The sequence below is a fragment of the Carassius carassius genome, chromosome 30 (assembly GCF_963082965.1).
Source record: "Carassius carassius chromosome 30, fCarCar2.1, whole genome shotgun sequence".
In the NCBI taxonomy this organism is placed as follows: Eukaryota; Metazoa; Chordata; class Actinopteri; order Cypriniformes; family Cyprinidae; genus Carassius; species Carassius carassius.
In genome coordinates this window covers 21,032,896-21,045,025 of record NC_081784.1, presented here as the reverse complement: position 1 = coordinate 21,045,025, position 12,130 = coordinate 21,032,896, and the positions used below count along the sequence as shown (strand labels likewise).

Sequence of the window (12,130 nt, the reverse complement as noted above, 5' to 3'; positions counted from 1 at the left end):
TCAAAATGAGTGTCAAGGATAAAATTTTGACTTATCAAAGCGTTCTTTTCTCCAACCAAACTCCAAATATCATAATGATCCTTGTGAGGTTGGTTGTATTTGGGCAGTATATTCGTCATAGGTCTTTGGATCTGTGCTGTGGAAACACTGAACAGGCAGCTTGATTTTCATCACTTCATTTAAATCCACTCCACCAATCATCTCTTTTCTTTTTTCTTTAATCATCTCCTACTTATATAATTATCTTCATCAACTTCTTTGCTTTAACTGCTGTTATAACTTGACTTTTCGTCCTCTCTGCTCTTGTGTGAGTGTGATATACTGCTATCTGTCTCACCCTCATTCTCTCTCTCTTCCTCTCTGTATCCTTTCATTGGTCTCTGCGTTCCCCTCAGCCAAATACAAGTTTAACGGATATGTCAGATCACGTAAGTGTACTTTTCTGTTTTCCTCATTCCCTCATTCATTCATGCAATCTGCCTGCTTTGGCTCTTTGCTTTTGGTTTTACCCCCACTAGCATTACAGCACAAAAGCTGCCATCCTCAGCTCTCTGTAGATTACTTGGGATTGATGGGAAGGGGGGGCCGTGATGACAGTTTCTCAGTACTGGGTTCTGGTCAAATGCATCAGAGCTCGACTTTAAAACGTGTGCATGAGAAAGGTCAGGTGCTGAATAGAGGGTTCCATATGAAATACAGATGTTGCATAAAGAGCTCTGTGTCCTTGTGAGGGATGATTGAGGAGCTAGAAATGCTGTGAGGTATTGCACATGTTTCTGTATTGTGAAGCCACCAACAGCAGATGGCGCTGCAACTCCAGGGGAAACGGGATCTCAGCGGCAGTCTGGGGTTCGGTTCACAGCTGAATGTGTTTTAGGAAAATGAGTCCCCAACTTATGCTGAGAGAGCTTTAGCTTTATTGCTATTACATTTCATTTTTATATGTATGTTGATGTATTTGCATAGTTGATATACTGAAGTGACAATGCATTTTTAAACCATTTAAAATGTTTTATATATATATATATATATATTTATATATATATGAACATGGAGGACAAAACATTTTTTTTACTGCAAAATAATAAAAAAATATATAATAAAAAGTCTTATGCTAAAATTATTAATAAGTAGGATAATTTAGGGTGATTTAAATTTTTCAAGTGTACGCATGCTGAATTGACTTATGTAGAGCAGCCATAAAACTAGATAAAGTTTTAAAATGCATTTTCTCACAGATGTATTTTCTATAATTTAACAATGGCCTTGATAAGAATACACAATTGTGGCTCGTCACAGGATTTGCATTTCATAAAGGGACAGTTGCCGTCTGGATTACTGTAAATCCACAGTGAAAGTGCCACAGTGCATGTTCTCTGTATAATGCTACTCGTGTTTGGCAGGGGCCAGATGAATCCAGGAGTTATCTGTGGCGGCCTTTAAATCTATGCGGCAGCTGACGGCAGAAATAACCATCTATTTATTGCTCTGAGCAAGGTTTGGGGAGCGGGCGGAAACTGCTTTTGCACTTACACCAGATATTGGTTAACCTCTTGCCTTTTATGTAGATAGCATTAGGCTGGGGTCTTATGGCTGGGATGGCAGGCAGTGAGCTTGATAACTCCCCGTGAGAAACACTCCAGGTCCCTTATACACACCACACACTCCCATCCGTCAGACTGCAGATTGTTGTCATTTTGGTCCTTTCTGAAGCTTAATCTAAGACATTTTCGTGTGGTGTGTGAAGTATTGATTTTTAAGTACATTGTTTCAACACTGTTTAGCCGTATATTGAGGTAGAATGTAAAGAGATTGCCGTGTTCCCTTGTGTGAGCACATCCCTACCTGCATTGTGACCTGATTCATTGTGATGGTGATCAGGAATAGTATGTTCGTGCTTTGTTCTGTCTTGTCGCAGAGCAGGCGGGGAAGAAAGTGCTTCTAATTAATTAATGTTTATTAGCAATGGAAAAGCTAATGTCATATTGAACATTTCACCTAAAGCGCTTGCCAAGTGGTTAAGTAGTGTTTAATAAAACTGGGGGGTCATCGTCAATTATTCAAATATGCAGCGGATGCCTTTATGGCGCACAGATTTGTGGATCTGTCTGTAAATGGTAATCAAAAGGGGGAAATAAATGGCGCAACAATGAAAATTATGTCAACTTGTATTTTCATACTTAAATATTTATGTGATTCTCATGCAGTTCAGTGATAAATTATGAACGCTTCAATGTTTTAATCATAATATATTTAGTTTAGAAGCACTAATGGCATGTGCTTTTAGGTGGCTTCTACATAGCATTTTAAATCTTATGTAAAACACATTTTATTTAATTTTATTTTTTTAACCAGGGATTTAATTTACATTTAGAGCCTCTTAAAATATTTGATCATTTTACCTTCTTAGAACACGTTAAGTTCAGGTTGTAAAATGTCATGTGGTGTGACTGCCCAAAAGCTTCATATTCATGTGAAAATAATGTGAAGGATATGTATAGTACTCAAATTAAAGGTGTAAAGAAAATGTTTAACTTTTAACTTATTGCAGTTAATGCAATTTATTAGATTCCTTTAATTTAAACTTTTCTTAAAAATAATATAAAAGATTTTCAAAACCATATGAAACCCCCATGAATACAAAGAACAATTTTCTAATAACTTGCATAGGAGTGTTTTAAACTAGATTTTAAATGTTTTTCCTTTTCTTTATCTTATGTCACTGACCCAATTCACAGTCATCTCTCATTGTTTTTGTTTTCCACTGTTTGACAGTAAAGGAGGAAGTTAGAGCACCTTTTCAAAAGCGCTCGATCAAACTGGCCAGCAGTATGGCTGTTCCCAACACTCTTCCCAGTGTGCTGCCGGTTGTGGAGTGCTCCACGACTGCCATACCTCTTGTTAATAACCGTAAAGGAAGTCTTCTCCCTCCGGCGCCACCCTCACAGTCACGACTCAGCCTGGCTGGTCTGAACCGGGCCCGCAGTCTGCCCGGAAAGTACCGCTACCGCCCCAGCACCTTGTCCTCTACACTCAGTCCCTCACACTGTAGGTGGTGCCTTAGGATGCATTAGTCAGTGCTGCCGCAGACAACCCTTCTGCATGGTCCCTGCAGTCACTGCTGCATGCATGTAGAGCAGCTAGTGGCTAATGTACACCCTGCCCCAACACTAAATGTGTGTGTGTAATGTGTGTAACTGAAACCGCCATCGTTAGGAGTATAGAAGTTCCAGTATAGCTAGCTTACACATACAGTGGGGTTCCAAGGCCACTAATTAAAATGCTTTTTTTTTTTTATATATATATATATTTTTGTGTGTGTTTATATATATGTATATGTATTACATAATTACATAATTTAATTTCATTAAATACCTTTTTTATTTCTAAATATTAATTTTAGTGTTTTCAGTTTATTTCCAGGTTTAAATTAGATTTTCAATGGGTCTCAGACTATTAGAATTAATCCAATGTATATTTCATATTATTTTATGTACGTTTCTCCCCTCTTTTCCAGGTTTAAATTAGATCTCAATGTGGTCTGAGACTTTTAAATCTAAACCAGTTGCCATGAACACCCCACATTTTACAAAGTGTTTAGAATTATAGTAAAAAAAAATGAAAAGGTGTAAATAAAAGAAAAGAAACTAAATAAAAGTCTTTTCTGTAATATCTGTTGTGCATTAAAGCAGGCATCAGCCCGTAGACAGATGTCTAGCTTAATCGTTCTGATCAGAGACACAAAAATAGAAGGGCTATAGCTGCCCGTGGTATGGAACAGCAATCACACTTTGGTGGTCTGATCCTATTTTGATTGAGGTTGTAAAAGTGCCATAATGTAATTTGGAACAAGCAGAGACTTGCTGAAATGGCCGTGTTGCAGGTGGAGTTATTTCATTGTTAAGCCTCTTACTGAAGGGCACCACTGTAGCTCGTAAATCTCCTAATTTGGAAGAGCAAGGGCAGGAGAGAGCGGTCCGGCCCAGCCAGGCCACTCGCTTAACAACCATAACACGGAACAAAGGGCCACTGCATCGCCATCTTATCAGTAGTGATATTTTTAAAGTTGATTACTGTCTCACATTGCTCCTTCCACAGTGCAATTGCAAATGTCAAGCAGTGGCATTTGGTAAAGACACAGAGGGCATCTTTTTGTTTAATTTGTCTTTAAAAAAATATTTATTAGAACAATTAGATGACAAAGGGAAACCAGAGACCTACAAGTATATGTGTTTGCAGTATTTTGCTGTGCTGATGAATTTCTAACAGAGCCAAAGCTTGCGGTGTTTTAGTGTTTGGGTTTCTGTCTCTAATACAAATCAGACCATGTTGTGTTCAGTATCTGGTATGATACTTAAATACAAAAAAAGAAAAGAAAAAAAAGATGTATAATATGATAATATCCATAATATGAAAATAAAACGTATTGAACAACATATTGAACTCTTTCTCCTCAACTTAAAAGAACCGTTCTCCTGATCCATACAGTGACACTTTGAAGTGACTATAATAGTTAAACCACCATAAATAAAATGCTAGTTTAAATTTAAGTTGCTTAGTTTTTTTTCTATCCCTCACAAATTTCGTTAGTGCTCATGTTCACTTGCAATATGGCACCTTTAGATGCGAAGGACAGATTTTGATGCACAAAAATTTCTCCTGTTGTGTTCCTGAAACTAGTCATACAGGTTTGGAATGACATGAGAATGACTAAATGATGACAACCTTTTTAGGGTGAACTAATTTTTTAAGCAAAGCTGTAGTTTTTGAATATTTCTCCTTACTCTATCCACAGCATCTCAGATGCAGCTCAACCTTCAGGCCCTTAACACTCGCACATGATGTGTTTATAAAGCAGCGAGCTTGTGACATTCACAGGCCCCTCAGTAACATCCTTCTGGAGAGGCGTTTCAGGAAGAGAAGGCTCAGTTCAGCGCTGAGAGTGCTTGTGGTACGGGGGACAGACTCACAGCGGAGCCATCACTCACGGCTCTCTGAGTGATGAGGATGCATTCTGCCATATAGTCATCCATTAAAAAACACACCAAATTAATCTTCTTTTCTTTTTTCTTCCCCTCTGTCATTGTTCAAAATCATGCCCTCCTAACAATGACAGAGAGGGAAAAGAGAGTTTGATATGGACTGAAATAAATCCACACCCACATCGCTCAAACCAACTCATGGAAAACAGGGTGTAAAACTTAATGGTTGTCCTTCAGGTCTATACTTGCCTTCTTTAAGTGTACTTTTGTCCACACTAACACGGTTCTCTTTCTATTTTTGGAGGTCTTCACAGATTTGAGTGTTTTTTGCGATGACTGCTTGAGTGTTGGCTTTTGTGTTCTTTAATATGTCATCTCCAGCACACTTTACCATCCCAGCTGTCCACAGTCTGACACTCTTTGCATGTGTTTGCAGTCGAAGATGAGCATCCGTCAACACTGTCGCCCAAAAAGAAGCAACGCAATGGAGGCATGCGAAATTCACCCAACTGCTCACCCAAAATGACGAGGTAAGACATTGATTTCAAGACGTTCCCTCCAGCCTTCAAAAGGAAAGATAGGATGGATGGTGCTGGGATGGTGGGAGTAGGAGGAATGGAGAAGGAAAAAGAAAGTGTGGAGGGAGAGGGGGTGGGGGCAGGCCTTTCAGGCCGAGGCGTTTGAGCTGTCAGCCTGTCAGCGGTTAATGATAGAGCTGAAATATTTCTGTCATGAAAGCAGCTATGAAAAGCTGTTTGAAAAATACTCTTGCTTTAAAGTCTCAGCTGTCATCTCCTCCCAGTCCCGTCCACATGTAGTTCTTAAACAGCGGTGGCACTAATGACGGTGCCAACCAATCAGAGACGCCAGCATGGTTACTTAGCCTCAGGGCTCTTCATCTATTGTGGGAACCCCTGTGAGGCGTGTTTTTCGTACTTAAGGCCATATGTGAAATGTATCATTGCAATCAAAAATGAATTCAAATATTACCTTCCTTTTATCCTGTCCGGTGGAATTAGAATGCTGCTAATTGATTTTGACTGATAAAAGGACTTGCTTTTCGCCCATGTGACCAGGAGACGTTTATGCAGAGGTTGTAAAAAATGCAGAGACCATGCCCTCCGTTGCACATCATCAAGTGAGAAAGTGTTGCTGAAGGTTTAAAGGAAAGGACAACTTTCTGCAGAGTAATAGCCAACATGCTTGATTTTTGTGTTTCGATAAAGTTTTTTGTAATTTAGTGCCAAGTCAGCCACATTCTTATTATATAATGCCATTTTATGATGCAGGCTTATTATTATTGCAATTATAGTAATATTTAACTTTTTTCTTCAATGTAATTTTTTATTTAATTTTTATATATAGTATTAATTTTAAAATGTAACATTTAATTATAAATGTGTTAAATGAAACAGCAGTTTTTTTTTTCATTGTGATATTTAATTACATTTTTTAAATATTGTATTATAAATTAAATTAAATAGGGGATTTTTAGTTTTGTTTTACTTTTCATTTTTATATTTAAAGTAATATTGTTTTGTTTTATTGAAACAATAATATTTATTTCATTTTATTTTATTTTATTTCATTTCATTTTTATTCATTTCATTTGTGTGCCACCCACAAGGCATTTTGCTTCAGTTTATAATAAGTACCCCAGACAGAGGTCTCCAACACGAATCTCCCCCCAAAAGAAGCAATTATGTTGAATTTTACATACCGTAAACTGTCAGCCCTGCAGAGGATCTCGCCCTTTAGTCTGCTTTCCAAGTGAAAATGATCAATGTTCAATTGTTTCTTTTTGCTCTCGGTTTAAACAATAAACTGCGAGTGCAATGAAAAAAAATAGCTTTCAGCGATTGCTGAGAAGGATCTTTGGTTTTTATTCCTGAACTTGCAGCACAAAACTGTTTTTGAGCAGATTTGAAGGTCCCCGTTTGCCATGTAATGTATGCATCGACTCTTTGATCTACAAGTGATAATAATTCTTGGGAGTTATTTACCCTGTTTTGAAACGCTTCAAAGCAGTGTCAAAGTTTTCTGTGCTTTAGGGTGCCTGTGTGTTCAGCTGGCTCTTGGGTGCTGGATGACAGCTCCTCTGTTTTAGGTGTAAGCTTTTTCAAGCCAAAGCCCTGCAGCGAAACATCAAAATTACCAAAGACAGACCCGTGGACTCCCTCAACCTGTGCCCTCCTTGTCAATATATTACAACATACATTAAATACCTCGCCTTTACTAGGTGTGTTTTATGCACAGTGAAAAGCAATTGTTTGAGGGAGCCTTAGGGATACTTTATTCAACAAGCAGGAAAGGGAAAAACAGACTGTGTATACCATATCAAGTATGGTTTTTACAGGCTTCTGCGCCTCCAGGCCGTCGTAAATAAATAATGATCAACAGATTGGCTGTGGGTTTTTGAAAAGCATGCCTTTGTCAGTTTGCATGATAGGGAAAATTTTCAAAGCGAGGAGCTGCTTTCATAGGCTGCTGGAGAGGGATTCGGGGAGCCAGTGACTGCCGAGTGATGCGCTGGAATAGCTGAGCGCTGTTTGAAAAGCAGCTCACCCGGCTCTCAACTTCTGTTCTCTCTTGCTCTCTTTTTCCCCACACGCACGTCTAGGATGCTCCTCTGGACATACCAATTAAATCTGGAACTTTCTGTCTCGCTTTGGTACCTGGTCGTTTCCTATAAAGTACTCCAAGCCTTTTATTTTCAGATGAAATGTCTATTTAAAAAATGTTTTTGGCTTGGTAGTTTGCAAAAATGAAATCAAGTGGAACATTCAAAAAGTTTTTCTTTCTTTCTTTCTTTTTTCAGTTCTTAATTCTTGTTTTTGAAACAAGTAATCAAGGCTACATTTATTTCATTATTTGGCAAAAATCTATTTTAAATAAAATTATGTTTGTTTCTATTCATCAGATAATGCTAAAAATTTATCACGATTTCCACAAAAATGTTAAGCAGCAAAAACGATTTTCAACATTGAAAATAATAACCATTATTAATAAAATTTGCTAATAATAATTTCATGTGACACTGAACACTGGAATATTGACAGGTGAAAATTCAGCTTTTCATCACGGAAATAAATTACATTTTAAAATATATATAAAATAATAATTAAAAAAAAAACATAATTCCAAAAAATCTTACCAGTTGTGATAATATTTAAAAAAGCTTTTTTTTTATAATATCTGAAATATAATGCAGTAACAATATCACACTTAAACACTTCAAATGAGATGCAACACATTTAATTGTAGGAAGTCACAATGTATTTGTCGGGTTTCCTAGAAGCAGTGAGTAATGTCAGATGTTTTATTCTGGAGTGGTGTGGACTGGTGGATTGTGCTTGTGACTGGCAGGTGACTCTGACAGCGGGTGAGAGATAGTTATCTTAGCGGAGGTGCACTGCACCAGTATGTTGGTGGGAGGTTGAAATGACAGAGGCCTGCAGAGTGAGTGGTGAAACACACGCCACATGATGAAAGTTTAGTCGGGGTGTAAAAGCACTAAATGCTAAATTCACTGTTATTAGCACCTGCTGATATCACAGCCTGATATCATCTCATGCAAGCATGCTAATTGACACATTTCTGATGTGATATTTAAGCAATCAAACACAGTCGAAACGGCGCGTCAGAGAACTGTGTCACTGAATTAACCTGCTTAGGAAGGTGAGAGAGAAAAAGAGGAAAACCGTAATTATAAGGTTTGTAATATGACCAGAATTTCCTTTTTTTACTACCACACATCCATTGTTGAATTTTGTATATGCAGTAGTTGAATAAAGATAACTAAAGATGTCAGTGCAGTTATTTTAAGTGTAAATTAAATTAAAAAGTTATGCAAATATGGAAGCTGAAGCAAAGGTCCCATCATTCATTATTAGAGTGATTAACAAGGGGCTAATGCAATTTACAAATCTCATTTAGTGCTGTAATTTACAGTGTGTTACAGAAGAAGGCATAACAGGCTCGGTCAGTTAAATTACATCACATGCATAAGATAAAATAATACACTCTGATGTTATTGAATAAATAGCTATTCATTGCATTGATAAATCCTGTATTTTATTGAACAAATGTACTTGTCTTCTATACATAAGCTTCAGATATTTGTAAGAACTGTTATACAGTAAATCCACCCTCCCTCAGCTGTTTCATGCATTAATCATGTTAACGTAACAATATATACACTATATAACAAAATCATCTCCTGTTATTATCAGACAGGATTGGCTTAAAAAAAAAAGAGGCTTTCATGTTTTTTGTTTGTTGTAAATGGATGTTAATCTGTGGATAATATTATCAACAATAGCTGGGTCGAGCAGATTCTGAGAGAGCATGTTCCCCTGCAGCCACATCTCAGAGATGGGGCTTTGTTGTCTGCCCCGAGGCCATTTCCTCAAAGCCAGCCCTTTTGGCCTGTCTCTGGCTCGGTAACATGCTGCACGGTGGGTTTTAGTTGACAGTTCTCTGCATTTACAAGAGTTCTGTGGTTTCTCTCAAATACTGCTATCAGAAAAAGTGGAGTGGAGTATTAATTCAAGTGTCACTGGGGGAGACAAATTATAATGTAACTTTATTGAAATGCACACATAACATTTAGAAATGACCCAAGAACTGGTTCAGCAGCCAAAAAAAAAAAAAAAAGTTAATCGTTTTAGTTACTTTTATCAGTATTGATTTCTGTATATGAAATTCATGTACAGTACTTGTTGTTTTTATATTTTATTTTATCTTTCCTTCTGTGGTGGTTCTTCCACCTGTTGCAAATAAAACAGTGCCTTTTAAGAAATCACCCTCATTTGTGCTTTAACGTTTAACAGCTTCTACAGGGATCGCAAACTGGTTTGATGTCAGTCGTTAGGAAATATGATGGCCAAACAATTAGACAGTCAAAATCATTGCAATATTAATGAATGCATATTGTCAATTAAATTGTTTCAAATATATTGTAAATATTTCATATATATATACCTCACATCCCTATCTGTTGTTTCTACAACATTCTACAATTTTTTTGAGTTGCTATTCATACCAAACATCCCCAGAACAGGCATCAAATGAACATGGCCGCACATTTAGTTTGTGAATTCAGTTTTTCAGTTCTATAGTTCTGCTACAGAGCTTTTTAGAAAGCTTTCAAGGGGGTATGAATGCATTCTGTACCTGAGTGCTGACACTTCTTTCACGGTCAACATGCCCTGCGGATCAGCTTCTGCAGGACGTGCTGATATAGGTTAGCCTGTTTAGACGTGACACGCTGCTGAAACATTAATGGCCTTCAGTTTGGGGGAGCAAAATGTGATTGGGCAAATTCCTAAAATATTTAAAGTGCAGCTCTGTTAAAGCTTTTACCGTTGGATGCATCACGTCAGGAGTGATGCGGAGTAAAAGCCGGTAATTGGCGTTCCATTCTGGTGCCACTCAGTCACTGAAGTGCTCTGGCTCCATCTCTTCCACTCCAGTGCTGTCACCGGCGCGGACGCTTTGATGACTCAGCCCGGAGAGAGCTGCCGTTATGATGGAGTCCAATGCACAAATTCATTCTGACAATGATAAGCCATGTCAGCACAAGCCTGTTTACTGCTTATTTATTGTCAGTAGACGTCTGGTGAGATGTGCTGAAAGTTTGTCCTTTGACAAATGTCACAATTAAGCCCAGAAGATAAATTCCCACTGTTACAATTTTTTTTTAACTAACCTGCATTTGCAAATAAGGGCAAGTGTACATGTTTTCTTCTTACACGCTTTCTCCTCCTTGTGCTCTGTTTCAGACATGACCCTCTACTCATTCCGGGAAATGAGCAGATTGAGAACATGGATACAAGTGTGAAAAGATACGACTCTACTGGAATGTTTCACTGGTGTCCATCCAACGATATTGAGAAGGCCATTCTGGTAGGTACTGGACATTTTAAACTGCAGTGTTAATCCCAATTTTAATGTCTAAAATTATAGGTTAAGTACTATCTTTAAAGAACATCCAAGCACCACTTTGTTATATTTTGTTACAACATTTTAGTGTTGTAAATTTGTCATGTCCTGTATCACAATTTGAGAACAGTTTTACAGACATCACTGACTCCTCAAAATACCCAAGTAAACTTTTAAATGTTTGAGATTGTAAAACTTATTTTGCTATTATCTTTTGTGCAAAGTGAACTTACAAATCTATGCAATTTCGAGCAAGTGCATTGTATTTTTCCCCTATAATGAAAGTAATGAAAAACCTCCCAAACCTTTTTGTTCATGTTGTAAATTATTTGCCTTGTGCACAGTGAACCAAAGTGTAAGAATATAATGATTATTTGCTAATAATATGATAATTATTTTGGGGGTAAGTATATATTTGCTTTTACTAAATGTATTGAATCTTGAGTAAAAGTCCTAAACAGATGTTTTTTTTTTTTGAACTCATGATAATGTGCTTGAACATACATAAATGCTGTTGCCATTTTCTACAGCGATAATGTTTCCTCTCTTTAATTATTATTGCTGTTTAATGCGCTATTTCTCACAATTCCATATGGTGTTATTATACTTTATTGCTATTATGTGTTTACATTTCAATCAGTTAAATACAGCATGTCTGCCCTTTTTCCTTTTATACAATATATACACTACTTCAGCTCAAGTTGTTTTTGTATGGATGGCAGTAGATGAGCTCTTATTCCATTTTTTGCTGCTGAGATTGTAACGGTCTTATGTTTCTGGCTTTTTCATCACAGACACGCAGCGAGGCCTCCATGACGGTTTTAAGTGGACATGTGGTAGTCTGTATATTTGGAGATGTCACGTCAGCTTTAGTGGGACTTCGAAACTTGGTGATGCCTTTGAGAGCAAGCAACTTCCATTTCCACGAGCTAAAGCCCATCGTGTTTGTGGGCTCATTAGATTATCTGAAAAGAGAGTGGGAAACCCTTCACAACTTCCCCAAAGTCTCCATCTTACCTGTGAGTACACGCATTGAAAATGAGCATAGAGGTTTTACCCTTGGAGAAAAAAAAGATATCTGTAAATGTTATGTATTTGTGTGACTCAAGGAGTAAGACATTACCAGTTTTTTGCATTGAAAAGAGTCACCACAATTTGATTTCAAGTGTTGATGTTTTGGCAGCAGATATCTCTTGGCCGTGTGA

At 37.4% G+C, this 12,130-nt stretch overlaps 1 protein-coding gene across 14 annotated transcripts in view; it reads left to right on the top strand.

The window, feature by feature from the left end:
* LOC132110880 (calcium-activated potassium channel subunit alpha-1a-like) overlaps positions 1–12,130 on the top strand; it is a 286,517-nt gene that overhangs the window by 256,559 nt on the left and 17,828 nt on the right. For 7 of the 14 annotated variants that reach the window (XM_059517929.1, XM_059517924.1, XM_059517922.1 and 4 more), the window contains 3 exons: positions 5,419–5,512; positions 10,766–10,889; positions 11,720–11,944. In XM_059517929.1, coding sequence (XP_059373912.1) covers positions 5,419–5,512; positions 10,766–10,889; positions 11,720–11,944 — 443 coding nt within the window. Of the gene's footprint in view, positions 1–395; positions 429–799; positions 871–3,601; positions 3,609–5,418; positions 5,513–10,765; positions 10,890–11,719; positions 11,945–12,130 lie in introns of all 14 variants that reach the window. The other 7 variants (XM_059517920.1, XM_059517926.1, XM_059517928.1 and 4 more) reach the window with 2 other exon arrangements.